A 24,340-nucleotide genomic window follows, 5' to 3' on the forward strand; every position below is an offset into this window, starting at 1 on the left:
TAGGATCATATACAAGTAAACTTAGTTCTCCTGTAAAATTAATAAATTTAAACAAAATATTAGAGAAAAATTAAAGAAATGTCTCCCTGTTTTTCTTTCCATGTCTGAGGAAATAACGTATTCAATGGCAATTGATGATTTAAATTGTCAGATAATTCTGACTTATATAAATTTGTAATTATCTTTCAAATATAGTATTTCATTCTATCCTGTAAAAGTCCATTTTATTTTACAGGCCCTTATTATATATTACCCAGGGCTATTCCAACAATCTTCAAACTAGTCTTTCCATTTTGGTATTTTCCAATGGATATTAGTCCATTCCATACATTTTATGAAATCAATTTCCTCTCTTGCTTCATCACCAGGAGCAAACAAATCAAGCAAAATACATATACTTTGATACTGAGCTTGATATAATTTGGCCATATCTCCATATTACATTATTTCCTTTCCAGAAAACTCTACCTAATTCTTGTTCTGCCCTTGGAGATACTTCATTCCGCCCTAGCATGTCCTCTCCACTTCCCTCAGTTCTACTTGACCTTCAAGTTTAATTCAAATATGACCTTCTCCATGACCTTCTCCATGATCTCCATGAGATCATTTCTCTTCATTTTTCCTTCCATCCTCAGTGTCTGCCTGGCATAGAGTAGGCCACTCAATAATGCTGAATAGCTGAGTAAAGGAAAGCATCCCAGTTGTACATTTGTTTTATTTTGCTCACCTGTGTGTTCCTAGATCTGTGCTTAGCACGTGTAGCATTTCATGTATTTGTTGAATGAATGAATTCTCAGCCAGAGACAGTCTTACAAATTCTAGCTGCATTTCTCTGCACTTTGTCATATTGTCCATTGTATCATAGTTATCTCTCTACATGTTCTGTCCTTACTGCACGATGAACTTCTTGAAATTGATATATGTTTACAGCACCCCTAGTATCTGTCACAGGGCCAGACATTAGGGAATTTCAAAACTTTTTAAAAAGACATGAATGATAGTAAATGAATCAATGACTAAATTACAGTCATCTAAACAGTTAAAATGAGTTAGAGTGATATACAATTTATATTTTAATTTAAACAACTTTGTTCTATAAAACCATGGGTGTTTTAGGAAAAATAATTAAAACTCATATGAAGAAAATTGCACGAGGATTTTTTCACAGGATCTTGCATATAAATATAACAGTTATAACTACTACTAATAATTAACATTACTTTAAGTATGTGCTAAGTTAATGTTCTTTACATATTATCTCCTTTAATCTGCACAATAATGCTATCCTGTAGACACTAGTATTTGTTCTCATTTTACAGATGGGAAAAATTAACCTTAAGGAGGTTAAATACCTTATCCAATATCATAAAACTAGCATAGGATAATACCAGATTTAAAAGCAGTTCTGCATGACTCCAAAACCCAGGCTCTTACAGTGTACATTACTAACTTCATTTTTATTATTTAGTATACACTTGACAAGAAACATTTATTTATTCAAAAGGTATTAATTGATCACCTAATACATGTCTATTCCTATTAATCAGTGGGATACAGCAGAGATTAAACAGACTGATTTCCTGCCTTTATGGAGCTTACCTTTGGGTAGGGGAGACAAACTAATTGAACAAATACATTTATAATATATTAAATGAAAAAAGTAAAGCTAAGTTAGGAGATTATGGATTGTTTCTATTGAGGGTTGGTGGTTTCTATTTTATTTAGAGAAAGGCCTCTCTGATAAAGCTTGAATAAGTGAAGGTGTCAGCCTTACAGATATCTGGGGGCAGGCAGTGTGTTGTAGAAAGAACCCGCAAGACTCGAATGGAACTTGCATAGAATGTTCAAGAAAAAACAAGGCCAGTGTCGCTTCAATGGAATGAATGAGAGGAGTCTGGTAAGAGCTTAACTTGAAGACTTCATAGGAGAGTAGACAGTATGTGAACACTTTGGTCCCTGCAAAGACTGCCTCTTAATCTGAGCCTTGGAGCCAAGATGTGATAGAATCTTATTTCTACATTAACAGGATCAGTCAGGATGCTGTGTTGAATAAAGACGGTAGAAGCCAGTGTTGAAATGGGGAGACAGTGAGGAGACTACTGTCATTATTCACACCTCATTATGGGTTACGTCAGGGTAGTAATCTAACAAGGTGGCGAGTTGTAGTTGAATTCTATAGATATTTTGAAGGCAATCACAGTAAGTCTTCTTGTGGATTAGATGTGGAATGTGAGAAAAAGAGAAGAGTCAATGATAATTATAAATTATTGGTCCTGAGTACCTTGAAGAAAGGAATTGTCAGTTATGGGGAAAATTCCAGGAGGAGCAGGACTGTGGTTGGTAATCAGTAGCTCCGTTTTGGACACGTTACTTTTGAGAGGCTTATAAGCACCCAATTGCAGATGTTGTGTATAAGATTGGATTCTGAGAAGTATAAATGAAAATGTTTGCAGTATGAATATGCTTGAATTTTATAACTTCCCTTTCACAAAAGGAAACAATTCTATGAGCCATTATCAGTGATAAACCATGATGGAAATAAACAAATTTAACACTGCAGTAGAAATGGAAGCCAACTCATTAATTTGATACTTGTTTTTCATTATTAAGGCATAGAGAGAGGTATAATAAATAAACATAAGATATTTATTAGATATTTACAAGGGCTTTTTCTGGTAAAATCTAAATTCTACTCACCTGAAAAATATATATCTATAGAAACAGAGATTTACTGGCTCGAAGATTGATTATCAGTAAATTAAACCTTGTGTTTTTAAAGTCATTTTCATTACTAATTAAACAAAGCTGTCACATTGTTAATTCTTAGATTCCTTAGCTCCTCTGCAAAGTCGATCATTTCTGACTCCACAAGTAATTATTCACCTTTGCTAATGTCAGAGCAATTCTAATTTATTTTTAATTTGAGAAATGAGCAGCTAATGAGAAAGTTTATATCAATATAAACAATCTGAAATAAAAGAGGATATTATGGAAAATTTGGAATTTCTATTTAATAGAAACATTTGGTGTTTCCATCTCAGGTAAGGTATAGAGGCTTTTGATTTTATAGTCTTTCCTAAAATTAAAATTACATAATTTTAAAAGTGGTTTTCCCTAAAGTGTTAACCAATAAATAAGGGTCATAATGGAATTAAAATATCTGAGTACCTTTCTAAGTTCTGACTGCCCCATACTTCGTCCTCCCTTCACACTCCCCCGCTTGATAAGCACTATCTATTCCTACTACAAGCACAAGGTCCCATTTTCTGGGTGACCATTAACCATTAATAATTGAATCATGATATTTCTTATTCCAAACTTCCCTTGGAGTGAAAATAAAAGTAATTTCAAACACCTACAAGTGTTAATGTACTAAATGGAATACAACCCAAATAGAATGGCATAGTGAAATAAAACTATAGATATAAGTATAAGCACAGGCTTACTTTTAATTATTTACAAATCTTGTAAAATGTTTGTAAGAGAAACAAGTGACTGTTGTTTTCCAGTGAATTATGATGTTTCTAAATCAAATGCTCCCTTATACCCTTAAGTGGTACCACATGTTTTTTGATGCCCTCGTGGTTTCAGTAAAGCAGGTAGTACCAATGCAAATGAAATAATAAGCCCAGATTTAGTTGCAACTCTTGTGATGTGGCCTAGTTCAGTGTTTCTCAAAATACAACGTGCCTCTGAGGATATTACTAAAATGCAGAATCTGTTTTAATAGATTGGATTGGGCACTGAGATTTTGCATTTCTAACAAGCTCTCAGGTGATAGCTATGCCACTTGTCAAGGGCCATGCTCTGAAAAGTAAGGACTAAATCAACACTCCCCAAAGTTTGTCTCACCTAACTTTGAGATAGCTTGTGAAAAAAGACTGCTTTACCAGAAGTGGCGTGTTCTCTTCTCTCTTGGATTTTGTTGAACATTAGCACCAAAAAAATCACTTACTAAGGAAGCAAATGCAATTTTGTTTTACTGTGGTAAGAAAAACCCACATATCATGATATCTACCCTATTAAATTTTTAGGTGTAGATTACACAGTACAGTTTTTTTAATTGTAAGCACAATGTTGTACGGCTGATCTCTAGAAACTTTTTGTCTTGCATAACTAAAACTTTATACCTATTGAACAGTAATTCCTTCTTTCCCCCTCCCCCAGCCACTGGCAGCCACCATTCTACTTTCTGTTTCTATGGGTTTGACTACTTTAGATACTTCATATAATTGGAGTCCAAGACCTATTCACTTCACTATCGAACACTTCAGAACGCTTGGAGCATATATAAGTAATGCTCATACGTAAGAATATATTATTTATTGAAAGCAACTGAATTCCTACCAGACCTGCCATTAATGCATGAACAGTTTGGTATGGCATAGTCATGATTATCAAACTTATATTATCACAAAAGACTAAATATTTGTGAAATTTTAAAGTTGAATTTAAAATCTAAAATAAATATTTGGAAATTATAGGCATCATAGTATGGAGGGAAGGAAAACAACTTTTATAGTCAGGTGGACATGAATTTGATTCCCAACTTTGTCTCTTATACGACTTGCACTAATCAACTCAGGTAATATATTGAATCTTTTTAAGCCTCACTTTTCTTTCTCTGAAAAGAGTCTTTTGTAATATCACTGTTATAGAATTTTGATGACAATTAAAAATAACATCATGCCTTGTAGGTGGGCACTCAGTATATCAATAAACTGTAGTTCTTTTATGATTATCAATACCAAATGATGAAATATGAGGTTGGTGAATTCCACAAATAATGTGTTTATATTACTACTTAGACTCTGCCTGAACTGGGTCCTCAGTAAATATTATGAAGTAATGTAAAAACTCTACTCTGTGATTAAAATCATGTTTTGACATGCTTTATGAGCTCTTTTTATATTGATTTTTGATAATATGCTTTCAAAATTATTGGCAGATTTACTCTTTGTCTGTACTTCAAGCTGGATAATGGAAAATGTTTTATACCACTTTATTGAATTTACAACGGTTAGAGTAAAGCCACATTAATTAATGCTATGTCATTTTTGCAGGCTAGCAGGAACTGAGACAAAACATATGCCAAACTAAATATAATTATCATTAAAATGGCTCAAGCATGAGAAATAATCAAATGAGTCCTGAATTGTCTTATTCTTGTCAACAAAAGAAGATCATGCTTGTTTGCAAACATGCATTTTAATTGCTTTTCCCCCATTTTCTGAAATACAAGAGGTGTTTTAGGTCCCTATCATATTTTTCAAAACCTACACTGTCATAAATAATGAATCTGACTTTTAAAACTAAGTGATGAATGCTAAAAAAAAAAATCTTATAGGAGGAATACCAGGTGCCCATCTCCCTAAAAAGCAATTACTTTTTCTTTCCAAATATATATTATTATATATATTCAATATCAGTAAGGTTATTATTATTCAATATCAGTAAGGTTTCTGATCAGTCATTCTCTTTAGAGTATGAATTCTTTCATCTAAGCTCAGTGAATCTGGGTTGAATTTAAGGAACAAATTTACCCAAGAAAGAGGTATTTTTACATAGGGATTTTATCCAACTCCTGCTCAGAAGGCCTTGGGTGAGCAGTAGTAAATATTTACCACTAACCCATAGCTGTAAGAAGAGGATCTAAAAAATTAGAGGATAGACAGAGAGAAGAGAAAGAAACTGAGAAAAAGTTTTCTATTCTCTAGAAAAAGAGCATAGAAGGAAACTGAAGGTTTTGAAGTAGTAATATAGGAGAAGTGCTGTAATCATGAAAGGCTTGGGGTAGAGTAGATAATTGTAGACATTGATTAGGCCTTCACTTTGATGGACAAGGCATCTGCTCATGTGGTAGGAGCTGAGAGGTACCAATGAGGGAAAGCTAAGACTATATTCTCTGGATATCTGCTGGAATTCAGTTCTTCCAATTCCAATTAAACTATGACAGCTCCCTCAACAGATTTCTGTAAGTGAGAGTCAGATCTACACAGGACATATTCCTAGAAACACAGGCTGATTCTAGAAAATGTAGCCCTTTTCCTAATTTGATCAGGGCTGGTGTTCAGCAAATACATACTTTTTTGGCTCTATTAGCTATAAATTTATTGAAATACTCCCATGCTGTTTGATAAAAAGCTGAAGCCAGGGTTACCCACATGTCCCTTTTATATGCCTACTCAGCTTCATCTCTGGGTACTTCTGAATTCCTGAAATCAGGCAGATGAAGAGGTGATGTCTGGTACACCAGGACGTTCTGATATTCCAGCATTATGGCTGGTTGAACTTCAGACATGTAGGTCCCTGTGCCAAAGCAGTTATCAAATATTTTGGCTGTCGCCCTTGGGGAAGCATATTAATTCTGGACTTTTGAAGGAAAAGGGGTTTCAACGTTAATAAAAGCCAGAAATAGGCTCTAGGATGTAAGAATGGGGCCAAAAGGGCCCAAAGCAGAATTTTGTCTATTTAGAGTTTGTCTGAGGACCATTAAAATGGGTGTGGCATCATTAAAATGAAGTTAAATTGGAAGCATATCTCAATTCATGAACTTAGGTTACAGCCATACTAAGGAGAAAAAGCAGTTATAATCTTTTTTTCTGTTATGTTGTCTTGGCCATTTACAAATACAACGAGTCATTCTCTTTTTTCTAACTAAGGTATTGTATTTCCAGTCAGTTTTAAAAATCAACATTCCCCAACTCATCTCCTGTCACTTCCTGAATTACAAAGCAAAATTCAGCCCTCTAGCCATGTTTGAACTTGATGAACTCTTTCATGACAAGATACCTTGGCCCATGCTGCCTCTTCTTCCTGGAATATCTGTCACCTTTTATTACACCAAAGTCAAATCAAATGACATCTCCAATGTGTATTCCAAATACACATTGGAAGACTTTCAATCTTCCAAAGTCAAATCAAATGACATCTCCAATGTGTATTCTCTACACATGGGATGTTTTACCTAACGTAGGTATAGTACAAATATGTGACAAATGAATTTTTTCAGACAAACTTTTTAAATAACTTTTACAAACTTTAAAGAGGAGGAGAAATGCATCCGCCTTTTTAGCATTACTTGTCACATTTCATTCAAAGAATAATGCTTCTAAAGTATTTTAAAAGAAGATAATTGTCTGAGTGAGAAATTAGACTGACCTACCTTATTATACTAAATAGTGAGTTTTAAGTGATTTTGGAATGAAAACTCCTTTTTCTTTCTAGTTATTTCTTTTTCATGCAATTGTCAACTTTCTATATCTCTGTTTACATTTCAGACTAATGTTGTATGAATAAATATAAAAGTTCTAACTCTATGACCTGAATGAATCACTTCTCAAGTAAAATACAGACACCCTTCTGGAGAATGCCATTAAGTTAATGACAGTGCATTTCATAATTGAATAGACCCTGTTTCCCTTTATAATATAAAAAGTTAATTAATAGATATACAAGATAGAATTTTACTATCATAAGGTCTTTTTTTACTTACCTAAAAATAGTTTAAATTAACACTAAAATTGTATGTAGTATACTTTTATCAAAGAGTAAAGGGGCATGTTTTAAAATATAGTGAGGTTAGTGTGGAGTGATAAAACTAACAACCATGTTTTAGATATTTTTTCATATAGCAAAGATTTTTGATCTTATATTTTTCATCTTGTATCACAGACATATTACACACTAAATGCTATAATTTTGTGAGGGATAAAATATGATCTATTCTCTTAGTCGACTTACATCTAGCAATGAAACCCCACAGATACAAAGTTGATAAAGTTTATAAAATAATAATACATAGCAAATTCTAAGTGACAGGCACTATTTTAAGTGACCTGGGTAACAATAGGACTTGGTGGATACTCACAGTAACTCTATGAGGCAGGTGCTATTCATATCTCCGTTTTACAGATGAGAAAAATGAGATACAGAGATAAGAGTTGATTTGCCCAAGATCACTTGATAGTAAGTGATTGATCTGGGATACAAAGCCAAGCAGTGTAGCTCCAGAGTCTGTCTAGCTACAGTTTTATATCAGACATGAAAAGAGGAGGACCTCATCCATCAGAATGATGATTGCAAGAGAAGTTTCCAGACAGCAAGAGGAATCAGAACAGGGTTTTGAAGAATGAGAAAATTTGGGTTGATGAAGATCGTAAGTATGTGGCAGAGAAGGAAAAGGGAGGTAGCCATAAATAAAGGAATTACAAGAACAAAGAAATTAAGTTTGGAAAATAAGACATATATTCCAGGGATCATAAACAGGGTAGTTAGACTAGACAGGAGTTTTTATTTAGAACTGTGAGGAAGATGAATATGTTTGCAGTGCTTTGCTGGATATTATTATTTGGCACTTTATGTCATTACCTCTATTAAAATAAAATTCATCCTTAAACTCATTTTCTACATAAATTGATTTTGGTATTGAAAATTATGGGTTTTTGAATCTTTATCATTCTTGTGATACTTTCTTCTCACTGACCCAATTTAGTATATACTAAGATATCATGTCATGAATTTACTTGCTACTCAAAGAGGACTATTTTTTTTAACGGATGTATATAATTTGGACAACAATAAAAAACTTTCAGGTAAACTTTTCCTAGATAAGAGTACAAAATCTAAAAGCAACAGTTTATACCACTGTGTTCTTTTCAGGTAAACCAGTGATGATAGTGACAGAGTATATGGAAAATGGCTCTTTAGATACATTTTTAAAGGTAAGATATGAGACAAATGTAACTATTCAAAGTGTTATTCATGTATTGACCATGATGTTGAAGTTGAAATCCAGCCACTTTAAAGCTAAATTTTAAATAGAAATATCTGGAGTCAGGATAATTATACTACAAAAATTAACTTTGGTTTGAAAATTATCCACTTCAGAAAATGTATACAAATCCAAATTATGTGTCTCTACAGTTTTATTTAAGTGTATGTTAATGTGCCCCCCCAAAAAGAAAATAAAAGAGAGAAGGAAGGAAGGAGGAAAGGAAGGAAGGAAAGGAGAAAAAGAGAAGCTTTTATAGGTACTTAACTCTCTCTGAAGTAAGTCAGACAGAGAAAGACAAATATCATATGATATCGCTTATATGTGGAATCTAAAAAAATGGTACAATTGAACTTATTCACAAAACAGAAATAGAGTCACAGATGTAGAAAACAAACTTATGGTTACCAGGGGAGGAAATGGGGGGAGGGGGGATAAATTGGGAGATTGTGATTGACATATACACACTACACTACTATGTATAAAATAGATAACTAATAAGGACCTACTGTATAGCACAGGGAACTCTACTCAATACTCTGTGATGGCCTATATGGGAAAAGAATCTAAAAAAAAGTCAACATATGTATATGTGTAACTGATTCACTTTTCTGTACAGCAGAAACTAACACAACATTGTAAATCAACTATACTTCAATAAAAATTAAAAAAAAAAAGTACTTAACTCTCTCAAAGTATATAATATCAGGCAGAATAAGGAAAATGTCTAAAAAGTCCATGAAAATCATCTATATTAATGAAAGAGTCAAATAGACTCATAACTCATCTGAGGGCCAGTCACTACTTGTACCAGCAGAGTCATTATGTGATAACAGACAGTAGCCAATGTTGTCAGATCTTCTGGATTTTAGGAAAAGATTGTATTTTTAAATACGCAAGTCTTCAAATTTTAAACGTTGGCAATTCATTTTATTAATAAATAGCATGTGCTAGACAATGTAACATGTTTGCAGGCCTGATTAAACCTGTAGTCTGGCAGCTTTTCACTTTCAATGTAGCAACTATTGCTATTGATTAAAAGTAATGGGACAGTGGCATTAATGACAATTATAAGAAGGGCCTGTGCATTGAATATGACAGGGGTCCACTGACAAGGCAAACTTCCCTTTCAATCTCCAGCCTCTACCAGACTCTGCTGCCAAATTTCTTATACATATATTTAAGTTCTTCAGTCTCTTAAGGTCACATCATTCCTTTATTTCAAAATAAGCTTCAGTTGAGCCTTGTTCTGTGTGTCTGCACCAAGTCCAGTGCCCTTGACAAAGACAGCAAGCTTGCAAGAAATGCTAACATTCTCCTGGTCATTGTTCAGTCCCTCCCTCCCCCATCTGCTACTGCAGATTCTCCCTTACTTCCTCTGGCCACTTCTTCCTTACCCCAATACGCCTATCCAGCCAGCTTCTTTTAAGTCATTTCAAAAATGTGCAGTGTTAACCCAAGGCAGGCACTAGGTTGAAGTGATGAAAACACTCCTCTGATGACTGAGAATAAAGGATTACAATGTAGAAAAGAGCAACTATAAGTGAGATTTTATCAAGGGCTCTCAAAGCCTTTATCTGCTTTGACCAAGCAGAGGACTGTTACGCATTATCAAGTTAACTATCTATTGCTTAACTTTTTCCATTCTCCTTCAGATAGAAATTGCATACGAATTTGGTAGTAGTATATATTAATTTGGGGATTGAAGGGAGATCCTTTCATATTTTCCCTTGGTGATTGGGGTTGTAGGACTAATATTTCTGTATAATCTTTACAGAAAAATGACGGGCAGTTCACTGTGATCCAGCTGGTTGGTATGCTGAGAGGCATTGCTGCAGGAATGAAGTACCTTTCTGACATGGGCTATGTGCATAGAGACCTTGCTGCCAGAAACATCTTAATCAATAGTAACCTTGTGTGCAAAGTGTCTGACTTTGGGCTTTCCAGGATACTGGAAGATGATCCTGAGGCAGCCTACACCACTAGGGTAAGAGCTAACAGAATGAATTTCTGAAATACTAGACTAGAGACATTTAATATTTAAAGATTTTAAAGGAAATAGAAAAAAGAAAAAGAAAAAAGAAAGAAATTCCTCCAATATAGGAAGAAAGAGAGAGAAAAAGGGGAAGGTGGATTAAAAAAATCCAGATAACTCTCCTTGTTAGGTATCAGAAAATTCAAATATTAAATTCAGATAAGCCAAGTATTCACTTTATGAGTCTTAGTAGTTCATTTTTTCCTTGCAGATACTGAAAATAAAAAGTTTGAGTTCAGAGTGGATACAACTCATAAAAATCATATAGAGTATTAAACATTAAAGAAAAAGTTAAAGAGAGAATCTCCTGCATTAAAAGCAATAAATATATTATATATACATATATTAACATTACTGGTGGTATTTTAATGCCTAATTTCTTTTATACTATGTAAACTGTTAAGCCCACATCTATGGAAAATTGGTCACTAATTCACATTGTCATAATTAGCATAAATCAACACCCTTTTCCAGCAAAGTAATTGCTTCCTGAATTGCTGTTGTATAATTGTGGAACTGTGGAAAACTGTGGGAATTGATGCAACAGAATTTTCTGGACAGTCTATGTATTGCACTTCTGGAGTTTTAATCCCTTTTAACAAACTACATTTGTTTAATTCTAAATCTTCTGAAGGGCATCAAGATATCCTCAATGTTTAAACTTCTTATGAAGACAGGAATTTATCATTATATCTTTTTATATCTATACAATGTGGCTAACTTTTGTTTCAATGCAGAATACTTTTGTCATCTCTTATTCTTATGATAGATGTTACACATTTTCTTATTTAATTCAACGTTTTAAAATTACTTCTACTCATAGTCTAACAATAAACTATTTATGGATTATAAGGCTGTTTTTTTTTCATTGTTGCATTGTGATTTATGGATAGTTAAGGATTATACTATGCTGAAGATCATGAGTAACTTATGTAAGCAAACAAAGCCTTCAAATTGTCAGCTTAATAAATCAATAAATTAATTGGTGGAATATCCCTTTCCTTCTAGACCTAATTATTATTGTCATTATTTGAGTTAAATGAAACCTCAATTAGGAATTCTCCTGGGATTAGAGTTACACTTAATAAACTTGGCCTAAGCAAGATTGGGGTTATAGAAAAATCCATTCCCAGCATGATTGGTTGGTGTCTCAGTTAAATGCATAAAATAAATTTGTCAAGGTCTGTGTGAATGTGTCGCGCTGGTGGAGCGGGAGGGGGAGAGGAGCCAGAGATCCTGAGACCCTCAAGACTTACTCCTGAGAAATGGGGTTTGGCAGCACTTCGTGGAAAATCCATATACTGAGACATGAGCCAATAAGGGAACTTCAGATAATATTGATGTCCAATATGATGGTCAGAGGACCAGGAGAAAATTTCTAGGCTGAAGTTTAAAGTAATCGACAAATTACAATTTCAAGAAGAATTGTAGTAATTATAGATGATCCCAGTGCCACATAGCCAGGCCTAATGATGTGATCTTGCCTATGAATAATTAATTAACAAAAGCTATGTTTCAGGAAAGTCTTCTCAATGTGGTGCTACCATAAGGAGCAAATAATTCAAACTTAGTTTCAATAATTCAAACTAACATCAACTCAGAGCAATTTTAAGCAGTACATGAAATTGTTATTTCTTCATATATCCTGAAACTTTGGTTCATAAAGACAGTTTAAGTCTCATTTTTTCTAGTTTGTGAATTAATGTTTTTTTCTTCCTGCAAAACAGGAAGGCATATATTAGTCTTTTTACAGGAAAATATTAAAAACACACACTTCTCTCTTTCTCTCTTTTAAAATATATTTGCTTATGGATGAAATGTTTGGTTGCATTGATTTTTCTTCTTTTAAAAATGAGGAGAAAAAAGTTTACCCTGAAAGGGGTGGGATATAAAAGTGTTATCATGTAAACTAGGAGAAAACTTACCAAATCATTGTTTTTATCATGTAAAAACCCCAAACTTGATAATGTTGTAAGTTTTCCCCCGTAATCTAATTTTAATAATTTTTAATTTGGTTGAATCTCATTTAGATACTTACCTTTTAGGTTAAAAACAAAACAAAACAAAACAGTTTGACCAAACACACACAAAAATATGACAATGGGAAATAAGAGAAATCAAGTCTAAAAGAAATTGCACGGTGTCAGGAGAAAGTATAACTAAGTTTTTAATATATCTGATTTTCATGCTTGTCTTATTAACTTTTAAACTTCTCATGGCTACATTCAGCAATCAAGACTTTCTATTTACAGTCCCTATATTAAAGGAAAAAAGAACCCTGGGAATTTGAGTCCTTTACTTTCTGTTAGAAAGTCATGAAAGTATACCTTATTGATTTGCCTGACTGCCTGCTTTCCCCACTTAGAGCTGCCATCCTGATACTGTAATTGAGATGTGGGTCCTGTATGTGTTCCAGTAGTCAAACAGAATTTAAACTAGAAAGAGTCCAGACAGCCAATTAGTAGTCAGCCTACAAGTGCTTATGGGCTGAGATATGTGAAAAGAGACTGTATGCTGTCAAACAGATTCACTTAAAAATGCTACATCTCTTTCTAGATCTTTTCAGTGAGGAAGCAGTATCCCTAGATACATTTGAAGTATGTGGGAATTTTTTTCTTCTTTTTCAATTGTAGGGAGGCAAAATTCCAATCAGATGGACTGCCCCAGAAGCTATAGCTTTCCGAAAGTTTACCTCTGCCAGTGATGTCTGGAGCTATGGGATCGTGATGTGGGAGGTTGTGTCTTATGGAGAGAGACCCTACTGGGAGATGACCAACCAAGATGTAAGTATGGAACTACTCCCCCTAAAGTTTGAATTGAAACAGTTAGTTCTCTGAGTCGGGAGACTATATATATGTGTGTGTGTGTGTGTGTGTGTGTGTGTGTGTGTGTGTGTATATTTCTGAAAATGACAGTTGCTTAAAAAAATGAAATACTCTTTGCTTAACCTCTGATCTGTTTTGTTGTTATTAAAATCCTTTATGCAGAAGCTCAAAATAAGTTAGTACAAAGGAAAGCAAGTTACTGTTATATAAAAGCTTGCCAGACAGTTCTAGCAGCACTGTAGTGCTGTGTCACTCGTTTTATGTGAGTATCATTTTCAAAAATGAAGAAAGAGCCATCAAAGAATGAATGCTGACAGACAAGTTTTTATGACATGCACTTGATAAAGGGAGCTAAAACTCCAAACCAAAAGGGTGAATGATATTGATTTAATAGTGGATGCTCTTAGAGGATAAAAAGAAATAATCTGTTTCTTTACATTAAAAAAATGTAGGAAGAGTAATATTGTCTATTTAATTTGGGGAAAAAAAACAGATTTTTTTCCCACACGGAGAAATAATTCAGGCTTAGAATAATAGAACCCTGGAATTAAAGAAACCATGAAAGAATCTTCTATTCAAGTTCAGAATGCTGCCTGACTACATGGCTCTTTGGTTTTTGCCTTTGTAATTTTCCATCGTTACTATTCAATATAGCCCTTTCTATTTTGGACTGCATTGAAATTTGATATTTTTTCTTCAAATAATTATAAAAGCTATCTTTTATTGAGCCCTTACTATATGCCATACTCTATTTTAAATGATTTACCAACTAACAGCTCATTACTTCTTTATATAAAAACCAGTATAATGAACAGTCTTAACTAAATACCATGCTGATTTAAAACATTTCTTTTTTTCTCCAATTATTTCTTTCATCCATGCTCTGTAAAATCTCCTGCTCCTATGCCTTCAGGGATTATTAGACAGGTGCTTTAGCTCTCCAGCTGCATTTTGGTGAATCAACAGTACCATGCCAGTAATTGACTCACTTTCAGATATAAAAATCCAAGTCCAATCTAAATCAGAGTCAATCCTATATCCATTTCAAAGTGTTTTCCACAACTGCAGGGCCAACCTGACCCTAAGTAGCAAGATTGGGAAGGAAGAATTGTCAGATTCTTGCCTTCCTCTCTGCAAGGTCCTTAAGAGGAGGATGTGCTCCAACTGAGATGTCCCAGAGTTCCTCGCGCTTGCCGCCTGCTCCCCACTTCACAGCCTCTTATGGTACCTTACACATGTCTGCTTCGCCTGAGGAAAGCACATCCTTGTTTGATATTCTACCAGTCTTCCCTCTTTTAGATACTATTGCAGGCTGCCCCAGCCATCCTGCCTTCTTCAGATTTCCCCAGATGAGAAGGCAGGGTCACCCTGCGGCTTTCCCAAGAAATATTTCACAGCATTCTTCTCGGATAGCAATAATAAATTAGGCTGATGGATTCTCTCCTCTCAACAAGCATACTGCAAGGCAGCGAGTCTCCCTTTCTTTTAGTCATCTAAAATTGCTACAACTAGTTTTCTTTTGCCCTGTTCGCTTGACCTAGTGAAGGGATGCTGACCTATGTTTCTCTAAATTTAGAGAACGTAGTATCTATTGTCTTCAACTTTATGATTTTAGGGGCAGGACTATGGCCAAAGTATTGAACTCTTGTCACACATTTAACAACCCATCAGAGAGATATTATTTCTGTCTGGCTGTTAATAAACTGAAACTTAAGAGATTAAATGATTTTCTTAGTGCCACAAAAATAATAAAAGTTATACCAGAAATTTCAACCTGGTTCTCCAAAATTTTAATATCTAACCACTATACTGTTTCCAATTGAATCAATGTTTACATCCTCCCTTTCATTTCCAACCAGTGAGCCTAGCTCAACCTTCTAATTGAATATACAATATTCAATTCAATATATAATGATTACTATGCATTAATCTAGCCTAGACAAAGACCAGACCTATTTGCTACCTGCTACTCTCCAGATAAATGCCGAATGCTAACTTGAGATGTATGGTTTGGCTTCTGACTTCTCTCAAGGCTCATTTCAATGCCATTTTTTCCTTTAGTTTTTGTGAAAGTATTTTATTCTGTAATGCCAGCAAGCCTGCTCCCTTCACTCAAGGAAAACATTTACCCCTTTGTTGCCTAGTGTTATAACTCCTTCTCACTTGAGATATTTTGAATTCTGACTCCATCACTAGGAATTATTAGTCTTTCCCAACTATGTGTATAATATGTGTAGCATTATTATTCACATTATTGGAAATTGTGCCTGATATAGCTGTTATCTGTCACAAATAAAATGATAGATCAAAGTAGAACATAATGCTAGGTGAATGCTCATAAGTGTTTCTACTGATCTGGACTGTGCTTGGTCATGCTTCTGCGGATTGGCTGATCGATACTGGTAAGCCTTGGCTCTGCTCCACACGGCCCTCATCTTCTTTCAGAGACCAGCAGGCTAGCCTAGATATGAGCTCATTTTCCCCATGGCTGAAGGGTGAGAATAAACCCAGCCTGCAACATTCCATCGTCCAATCCCATAATCAGAGGATTAGTCCACTCACACTGCTCATTTTGAATGGACAATATAAAGTTATATGGAAAAGGACATAGAAACAAAGAGGTGTGAAGGATTGGCAACAGATATTTTTCCTGATTTCAGCCATTTGAGAGCCTTGATACTTTTGCAGATAACTTTATTTCAAACTATTTAGAAAAATACAAGGAAGTGCTAATATTTTTAGGGCATAATAAAAATAAAAACTCATATTTTGGCATTGGCTGGGTTTTCCAAGAATCTAAATGAGGTTTACAGAAAAATGTTATACAGTTAAAGATCTTTCTAAAATGTCTGCCTTTAATAGAAGGTCCAATACATGCTTTGCATTTTCTCAGCAAGTTTACTAGCATTAGTGGCATCTAGTTTCTAGATATGGCATTAAGTTTGGTATGCCTCAATTTCCATCAAAATTTGTATCTAAGAAACATGACAGATCTACTGTATTTGAAAATCATGATCATTGAATATTTCTTTTGAAAAAAGATTCTCAGAAAGCAAAATAGAAGTACTGATTTGGCAGTTTTGAATGATGTATCCCATCATCTCTACATTCCAGATACTGATTCTAAAAAGGCTTTGCCACCATGAGAATGTTACATTACCAAGACATGCAGGATAATCTAAATCTCTCAGAGGAGACCTTCCACTGTGTCAGAGGGATAGAATGCTGCAGTAGGTTTTTTCTGACTTAGGATTGCCTCTGTTATCACAGAGAAAAGCCATAACCACACATAATAAAAATAAACTAAAATGACTAAGATGATTTTAGGTACATATCAGACCATGAACTCTGATTCAAGCTTGGGAAGCTAAGATAACATCCTGTAGTCAGTAGAAGCTTCTTTATTTATAGCAAACATTTTAAATCTCAACATTTTTCAGAACTTAAAATAAAAAACAAAATAAGAAGAGATGTCATTGTATTGCATTTTTATATTTAGTGACAATGTCTTTCTCTTGTATTTATTCAGAAATGTATGAATACATAGTGTATACTAAGCACATAAATTACAAAATGTTTTAAAAACTCAAAATGTTTTACGTAATCTGTTTAAAAAAATTTTTTTTAGGCATTCAGGTTTCTAGTACCATTTCTGTCAGCCTAAATCTTACCTTTAAGGCAGCAAAAACTTTGACTCCAGAAGGATGCAAACTCACTTTGTGCTGGGTTTGCCTCTCTTCCTCTAACAATTTTTTGTTTCAGTTTCTGATGGAATAGAATGATGTGTATATGTGTATATGTATATAATATTGCTGGAATTTTTAATGGTAAAACAAAAAAGAATATTTTATGGTAACACACAGCATGTTGTAATTAACTAAAGTATGAGAAATTTAGTTCTCATCCAAGCACTGCAAATTACCAAGATTTGACAGTGAGCAAATTATTCCTAGTCTCAGTGCAGTAATGTCTAAAATGAGCCTATTGGACAAATGATTATTGGTCTTCTAAGATAGTATTGGTCTTCTAAGGATAATGCTGCCCTTGGATGCAAGTAATTAGTTTAGGGACTGGTAGGTAACCTCATGGAAACTCTTACCCCTTTGGAAAAAATGAGACATAAAGAAGTATCAATACTGCAGTCTAAAATTGCCATACCTTGTTGTTTAAAAACAACTAAAACACAAATCTGAAATTGAAAGAATAGAATCATCTTTGATTCTATAACTCTCGGTCAGTTTCAATGATTATAAAGGGAATGGACTTGAACAGATTTCCAAGATCTCTTTAATCTCTGGAATTCTATTGATCTAAGATTGATATACAAAGAAAAAAGACATACTCAGTACATTTTTGATAGCTATTGGAGACAGAAAAAAAATCCGAGGAAGAAAATTGGTCTATCTGGAACTATTTCTATGGCATTTGAGATAATTTCCAGGACTATATTATTAAACTCTAGTCACTTTGGGGGAAGCTTCATATCTCATAGTAACTAAAGAACTCATCTGTGAAATTTTGAGTAAACACCAAGCAACACAGGCACTCACACTCTATATAGAACCTAATTCATCAAAACACACAGCTGATGCTCAAAGTTTCCCTACAAATTTCCTGCCACTCACTTATCCAGCCTACACTTTCACACCTCCTGTGATAAAGAATGCATTATCTTCCAAAATAGCTCATTTTAATTCTGGGTATTAATTTTTTTCTTATGGTGCAAGAAATCTGATTCCGTGAGGTAATATCCATCCCTGTCCCAAATTATTTTCTTGGGAGGTAATTATTTCTCATTTCAATAGTGTGACTCAGCACCAGGATAGAAAGACCACATATCTGCATGCCAGAGAGACTTAAATGTGAATCTTTCCACTGCCACTTGTTACTTATGTGAACGTGGGCAGTAGTTAACCTTCTGGAATGTCATGTGTTTCACCTGTAAAATGTGTATAATGATTTCTATTTTGCAAATATGTGTTAAAAGTGAATGTAGATAATATACATACAATTTGCATCTTAGTACCTATGATACCAATGAGCCTTGGCTAGTCTAGATCCTCCAAGAAGCCTATGCCATGAGGAAGTTACATACACATTAGTATTATTAAAGAGAATTGCTTGTGAGGACAAACATGAAGGGATGAGAGGAAGCTGGGAGAGATGTCAGACTCTGATACAAATCTGACCCCAGGTAGAGTAGAGATCGAAGGAAAGATGATTGGAGGCAAGCATCTGAGGCTGAAGTGCATTTCTAAGAGAGGTTGCCAAGGCCGCCAAGGAGTCCTCAAGCCAGCATTGCCTGTCATAGGAGTCTCATATGAATGTGCCTATCTTATCACTACCATATTCTGTAACTGACCGGGAGTAACCTATGTAAAGCATGGCCTTGGTGTAAATGTGATGATGGAATTTAGAGGTTTTAGGGTTAAGGACTGTAGATCAATTTCCATCCCTGCAGGTGAAGATATGAGAGACAGATTCTTGAGGTTGCTATGCTCCACCCCTTTTGCAACACAGAACAACTTTTCCACACAGGTTCAGGAAGCATCTGTTCCATGGTTCTGTGGGGTTTTCTTTCTGAAGGGAAATTCAGCAGAGGCAGGTTATGGACTGAACTGCAGCCTCTGTAGCTTCAGCTGATCTCAGGACCTCATCTGGTCCTTAGCCTCTCCTTCCTCCACTATCCATTCTGACTTCCCATCACCAACAACCTGGCAGATCATCGTGGCTTAACCAGTAGACGAAATCAATCCTTCACTCTTGGGGGGTCGGCATTTTCTGGCCACAGCTGTTATAAAGGAGTAACAAGAGAGCCCCTTAGAGTATTACCTGGATTCCACACAAATTTCCCCCCACCCCAAATGTGTGAAAACAGCTCAAATGCCTCCTGCTGTTCAGTATCAATAACCTTGGCCATCATGGTGACTCACCTTTTTTTGTGCTTGTACCTGGGCACAAGTAGTCCAAAGTGCCTGGTGACAGCTATAACCATTTGTCGCCTTGCAAGAGCTACTGGGAATGAAGCACAATATAGAAATTTCTGAGTTAATTGATTTAATACATAAATTGCATCCTGAATAATGACATCTACTCCTATCAAAGTGTTGCCTCCATGTTGGTACTTCAGCTGTGCCTTTAAAAAGCCTTCCAGCATTCTGTGAGGCTAGTCGCTTCTGGATGATGAACTATGTGCAGTGGTTGCTGGAACCAGCACATATCAGCTGGTGAATTTTCAGAACATTTCTACCTGAATGAGATTATGTTGTTAGCTTGCAGTTGACATGGAGCGAGTATTTATATCAGATAAGTGAGAAAATGTTATAAATCTGTTTTCCCCGCAAGAAGAGCCAGTTGTTAAATATTTAGGAACACATCACTAAGTATGCGATAAGCTCACACATCCTTCACTATGAGGTGGATATTCTAGTTAGGGTATATGCTCGGTGGGAGTCCATGTTTGTGGATCAAGCATTCCAACCTTATAATGCTAGCTGAGGCTCTGTGGGTAAAAGCAAACCAGAATGGGTATATGTATCTGAAAGATGAACCCATGACCCTTGCATGATGGAAAGGGCCCAACAGAGTCACCACCCAGTGAAGAATGCCTTATTAGGTGCTCAGTGTTGGGTTTTATGTATTGGAAGGAAAGGCAGCATTCTTTAAATTGTGTTCAGACTATTGATTTACATGTCAATGCCAAGAAAATGCATAGCTTATGATAATATTTCAGATATAGAAATCTGAAATGGTGCCAGATTGTCTGTAAAAATTCTGGTTGTCTTATTATTTTTATTTTTTTTCTCTTTTCTTGCATTCATCTCAACCACCTCAATTAACAAAGGTAATCGTAATAACAAAGTCAATTGAGATAATGACTCATTGGCCATACATTATAAATTGTATGGTAAAATGAACAACCTAAATTGCACTTTGGCAGATTTTCAGCATTTCACAAACCACCAGAGTACTAATGCCATTCATTTCTCCCCCAAGCTATGAAAGGAACAATAGGTAAAAATGAAAAAAAAAATCACTTCAAAATGTCTAAATATAAAATCTAAAATTATAGCTCTAAATCTATTTTAAATATAAATTCTAAACATGAATTTAGAATTAAATTCAATGACCTAATTACTGGGCCAAGTTCTAAGTTAACTTAGAGACAGAGTATTATATTTATATATAAACATTTAGCTGAAAATAAAGTTAAGTAATATATTCTGGAAATAATTTCTCAGATCAAATAACATACTAATTCCTTTAAAACTAAGGAATTGGTTTAATTCATTCATTTCATAATCACATATAAGACTAGCTGCTAAAAAAATAAAATAAAATAAAAAGACTAGCTGCTCGGTGAAGGAAATACAATATTTTTTTAAAATAAGTGCTAAAGAAAAAAAATAGACATAATTGGTATCAGCTTTGGGGAAAAGCACATTATAAAATATATCATGTTTTAAGTAAATAAGAATAACTGTTTTCACTGCATAGTTAAATATTTCATGATATAAAATATACTAAGACATTTAATTTTGGTACATATATGTTATTAAGGTAATACCACTGTCCTTATCCACAAGGGGAAGTCTTATAATAAGCAAATTAATAAATAAATGAACTTCCATTAATATATGAGTGCAAATGATACTTTTAATTTTTACTATTCATTTATTTGATCACTAGTGATAATAATTTCTCAAAATCGATTTAGCATTTTTTTTCTTTTGTAAATTTTTGATTAGTACCTATTTCTTATTTATTTGTTGTTTTATTATTTTACTGTTTTATTATTTTATTTCTCAATATGCATGAGATTTTAATACATTAGATATGTTAACCATGTGTTATAGTTTTTGTAATATTTTCTACAAATGCTATAACATAGTTATTGCCTTTTTTTAACATCTTTATTGGAGTATAATTGCTTTACAATGGTGTGTTAGTTTCTGCTTTATAACAAAGTGAATCAGTTATACATATACATATGTTCCCATATATCTTCCCTCTTGCGTCTCCCTCCCTCCCACCCTCCCTATCCCACCCCTCTAGGTGGCCACAAAGCACTGAGCTGATCTCCCTGTGCTATGCGGCTGCTTCCCACTAGCTATCTATTTTACGTTTGTTAGTGTATATATGTCCATGCCACTCTCTCACTTTGTCACAGCTTACCCTTCCCCCTCCTGATATTCTCAAGTCCATTCTCTAGTAGGTCTGTGTCTTTATTCCCGTCTTGCCCCTAGGTTCTTCATGACCTTTTTTTTTTTTTTCTTAGATTCCATATATATGTGTTAGCATGCGGTATTTGTTTTTCTCTTTCTGACTTACTTCACTCTGTATGACAGACTCTAGGTCCATCCACCTCACTACAAATAACTCCATTTCGTTTCTTTTTATGGCTGAGTAATAGTCCACTGTATATATGTGCCACATCTTCTTTATCCACTCATCTGTTGATGGACACTTAGGTTGCTTCCATGTCCTGGCTATTGTAAATAGAGCTGCAATGAACATTGTGGTACATGACCCTTTTTGAATTACGGTTTTCTCAGGGTATATGCCCAGTAGTGGGATTGCTGGGTCGTATGGTAGTTCTATTTTTAGTTTTTTAAGGAACCTCCATACTGTTCTCCATAGTGACTGTATCAATTTACATTCCCACCAACAGTGCAAGAGGGTTCCCTTTTCTCCACACCCTCTCCAGCATGTATTATTTGTAGATTTTTTGATGATGGCCATTCTGACCGGTGTGAGATGATATCTCATTGTAGTTTTGATGTGCATTTCTCTAATGATTAATGATGTTGAGCATTCTTTCATGTGTTTGTTGGCAATCTGTATATCTTCTTTGGAGAAATGTCTATTTAGGTTTTCTGCCCATTTTTGGATTGGGTTGTTTGTTTTTTTGATATTGAGTTGCATGAGCTGCTTGTAAATTTTGGAGATTAATCCTTTGTCAGTTGCTTCATTTGCAAATATTTTCTCCCATTCTGAGGGTTGTCTTTTGGTCTTGTTTATGGTTTCCTTTGCTGTGCAAAGGCTTTTAAGTTTCATTAGGTCCCATTTGTTTATTTTTATTTTTATTTCCATTTCTCTAGGAGCTGGGTCAAAAAGGATCTTGCCGTGATTTATGTCATAGAGTGTTCTGCCTATGTTTTCGTCTAAGAGTTCTATAGTGTCTGACCTTACATTTAGGTCTTTAATCCATTTTGAGTTTATTTTTGTGTATGGTGTAGGGAGTGTTCTCATTTCACTCTTTTACATGTAGCTGTCCAGTTTTCCCAGCACCACTTATTGAAGAGGCTGTCTTTTCTCCACTGTATATTCTTGCCTCCTTTATCAAAGATAAGGTGACCATATGTGTGTGGGTTTATCTCTGGGCTTTCTATCCTGTTCCATTGATTTATATTTCTGTTTGTGTGCCAGTACCATACTGTCTTGATTACTGTAGCTTTGTAGTATAGTCTGAAGTCTGGGAGCCTGATTCCTCCAGCTCCATTTTTCTTTCTCAAGATTGCTTTGGCTATTCGGGGTCTTTTGTGTTTCCATATAAATTGTGAAATTTTTTGCTCTAGTTCTGTGAAAAATGCCAGTCGTAGTTTGATAAGGATTGCATTTAATCTGTAGATTGCTTTGGGTAGTACAGCCATTTTCACAATGTTGATTCTTCCAATCCAAGAACATGGCATGTCTCTCCATCTATTTGTATCATCTTTAATTTCTTTCACCAGTGTCATAATTTTCTGCATACAAGTCTTTTGTCTCCTTAGGTAGGTTTATTCCTAGACATTTTATTCTTTTTGTTGTAATGGTAAATGGGAGTGTTTTCTTAATTTCAATTTCAGATTTTTCATCATTAGTGTATAGGAATGCAAGAGATTTCTGTGCATTAATTTTGTATCCTGCTACTTTACCAAATTCACTGATTAGCTCTAGTAGTTTTCTGGTAGCATCTTTAGGATTCTCTATGTATAGTATCATGTCATCTGCAAATAGTGACAGCTTTATGTCTTCTTTCCAATTTAGATTCCATTTATTTCTTTTTCTTCTCTGATTGCTGTGGCTAAAACTTCCAAAACTATGTTGAATAATAGTGGTGAGAGTGGGCAACCTTGTCTTGTTCCTGATCTTACTGGAAATGGGTTCAGTGTTTCACCATTGAGAATGATGTTGGCTGTGGGTTTGTCATATATGGCCTTTATTATGTTGAGGAAAGTTCCCTCTATGCCTTTTAACTTTTGAGGGGCATGGACATATATACACTGCCAAATGTAAAATAGAGAGCTAGTGGGAAGCAGCTGCATAGCACAGGGAGATCAGCTCAGTGCTTTGTGACCACCTAGTGGGGTGGGATAGGGAGGGTGGGAGAGAGACACAAGAGGGAGGAGATATGGAGACATATGTATATGTATAGCTGATTCACTTTGTTATAAAGCAGAAACTAACACACCATTGTAAAGCAATTATACCCCAATAAAGATGTTTAAAAAATAAAATTAAATAATAATAATAAAGCTGTATTGTTTTTGAGTTAACTAAAGTGGTAGATGACTCTCAGGTATTTTGCTCATAGTTATTCAATTATTTATCTGACCATTTATTTTTCGAGTTCTTGAGTACTTTTTATTTCTCTGCCCAAACTTAACTATTGGTGCTTCTCAGGAACCTTTATTTTGTGCCCTTCCTGGGGAGATATAAACTACA

The 24,340-nt window shown here is 34.7% G+C and overlaps 1 protein-coding gene across 1 annotated transcript in view; it reads left to right on the top strand.

Annotated features, from left to right (window-relative positions):
- Window positions 1–24,340, top strand: part of EPHA5 (EPH receptor A5) — a 313,822-nt gene that overhangs the window by 276,468 nt on the left and 13,014 nt on the right. Inside the window, exons 13-15 of the mRNA XM_036854004.1 lie at window positions 8,662–8,723; window positions 10,551–10,760; window positions 13,442–13,591. Of these exons, the coding sequence (XP_036709899.1) occupies window positions 8,662–8,723; window positions 10,551–10,760; window positions 13,442–13,591 (422 nt within the window). The remainder of the gene's footprint in view (window positions 1–8,661; window positions 8,724–10,550; window positions 10,761–13,441; window positions 13,592–24,340) is intronic.

This window comes from Balaenoptera musculus, chromosome 5 (genome assembly GCF_009873245.2).
Source record: "Balaenoptera musculus isolate JJ_BM4_2016_0621 chromosome 5, mBalMus1.pri.v3, whole genome shotgun sequence".
Taxonomy (NCBI): domain Eukaryota; kingdom Metazoa; phylum Chordata; class Mammalia; order Artiodactyla; family Balaenopteridae; genus Balaenoptera; species Balaenoptera musculus.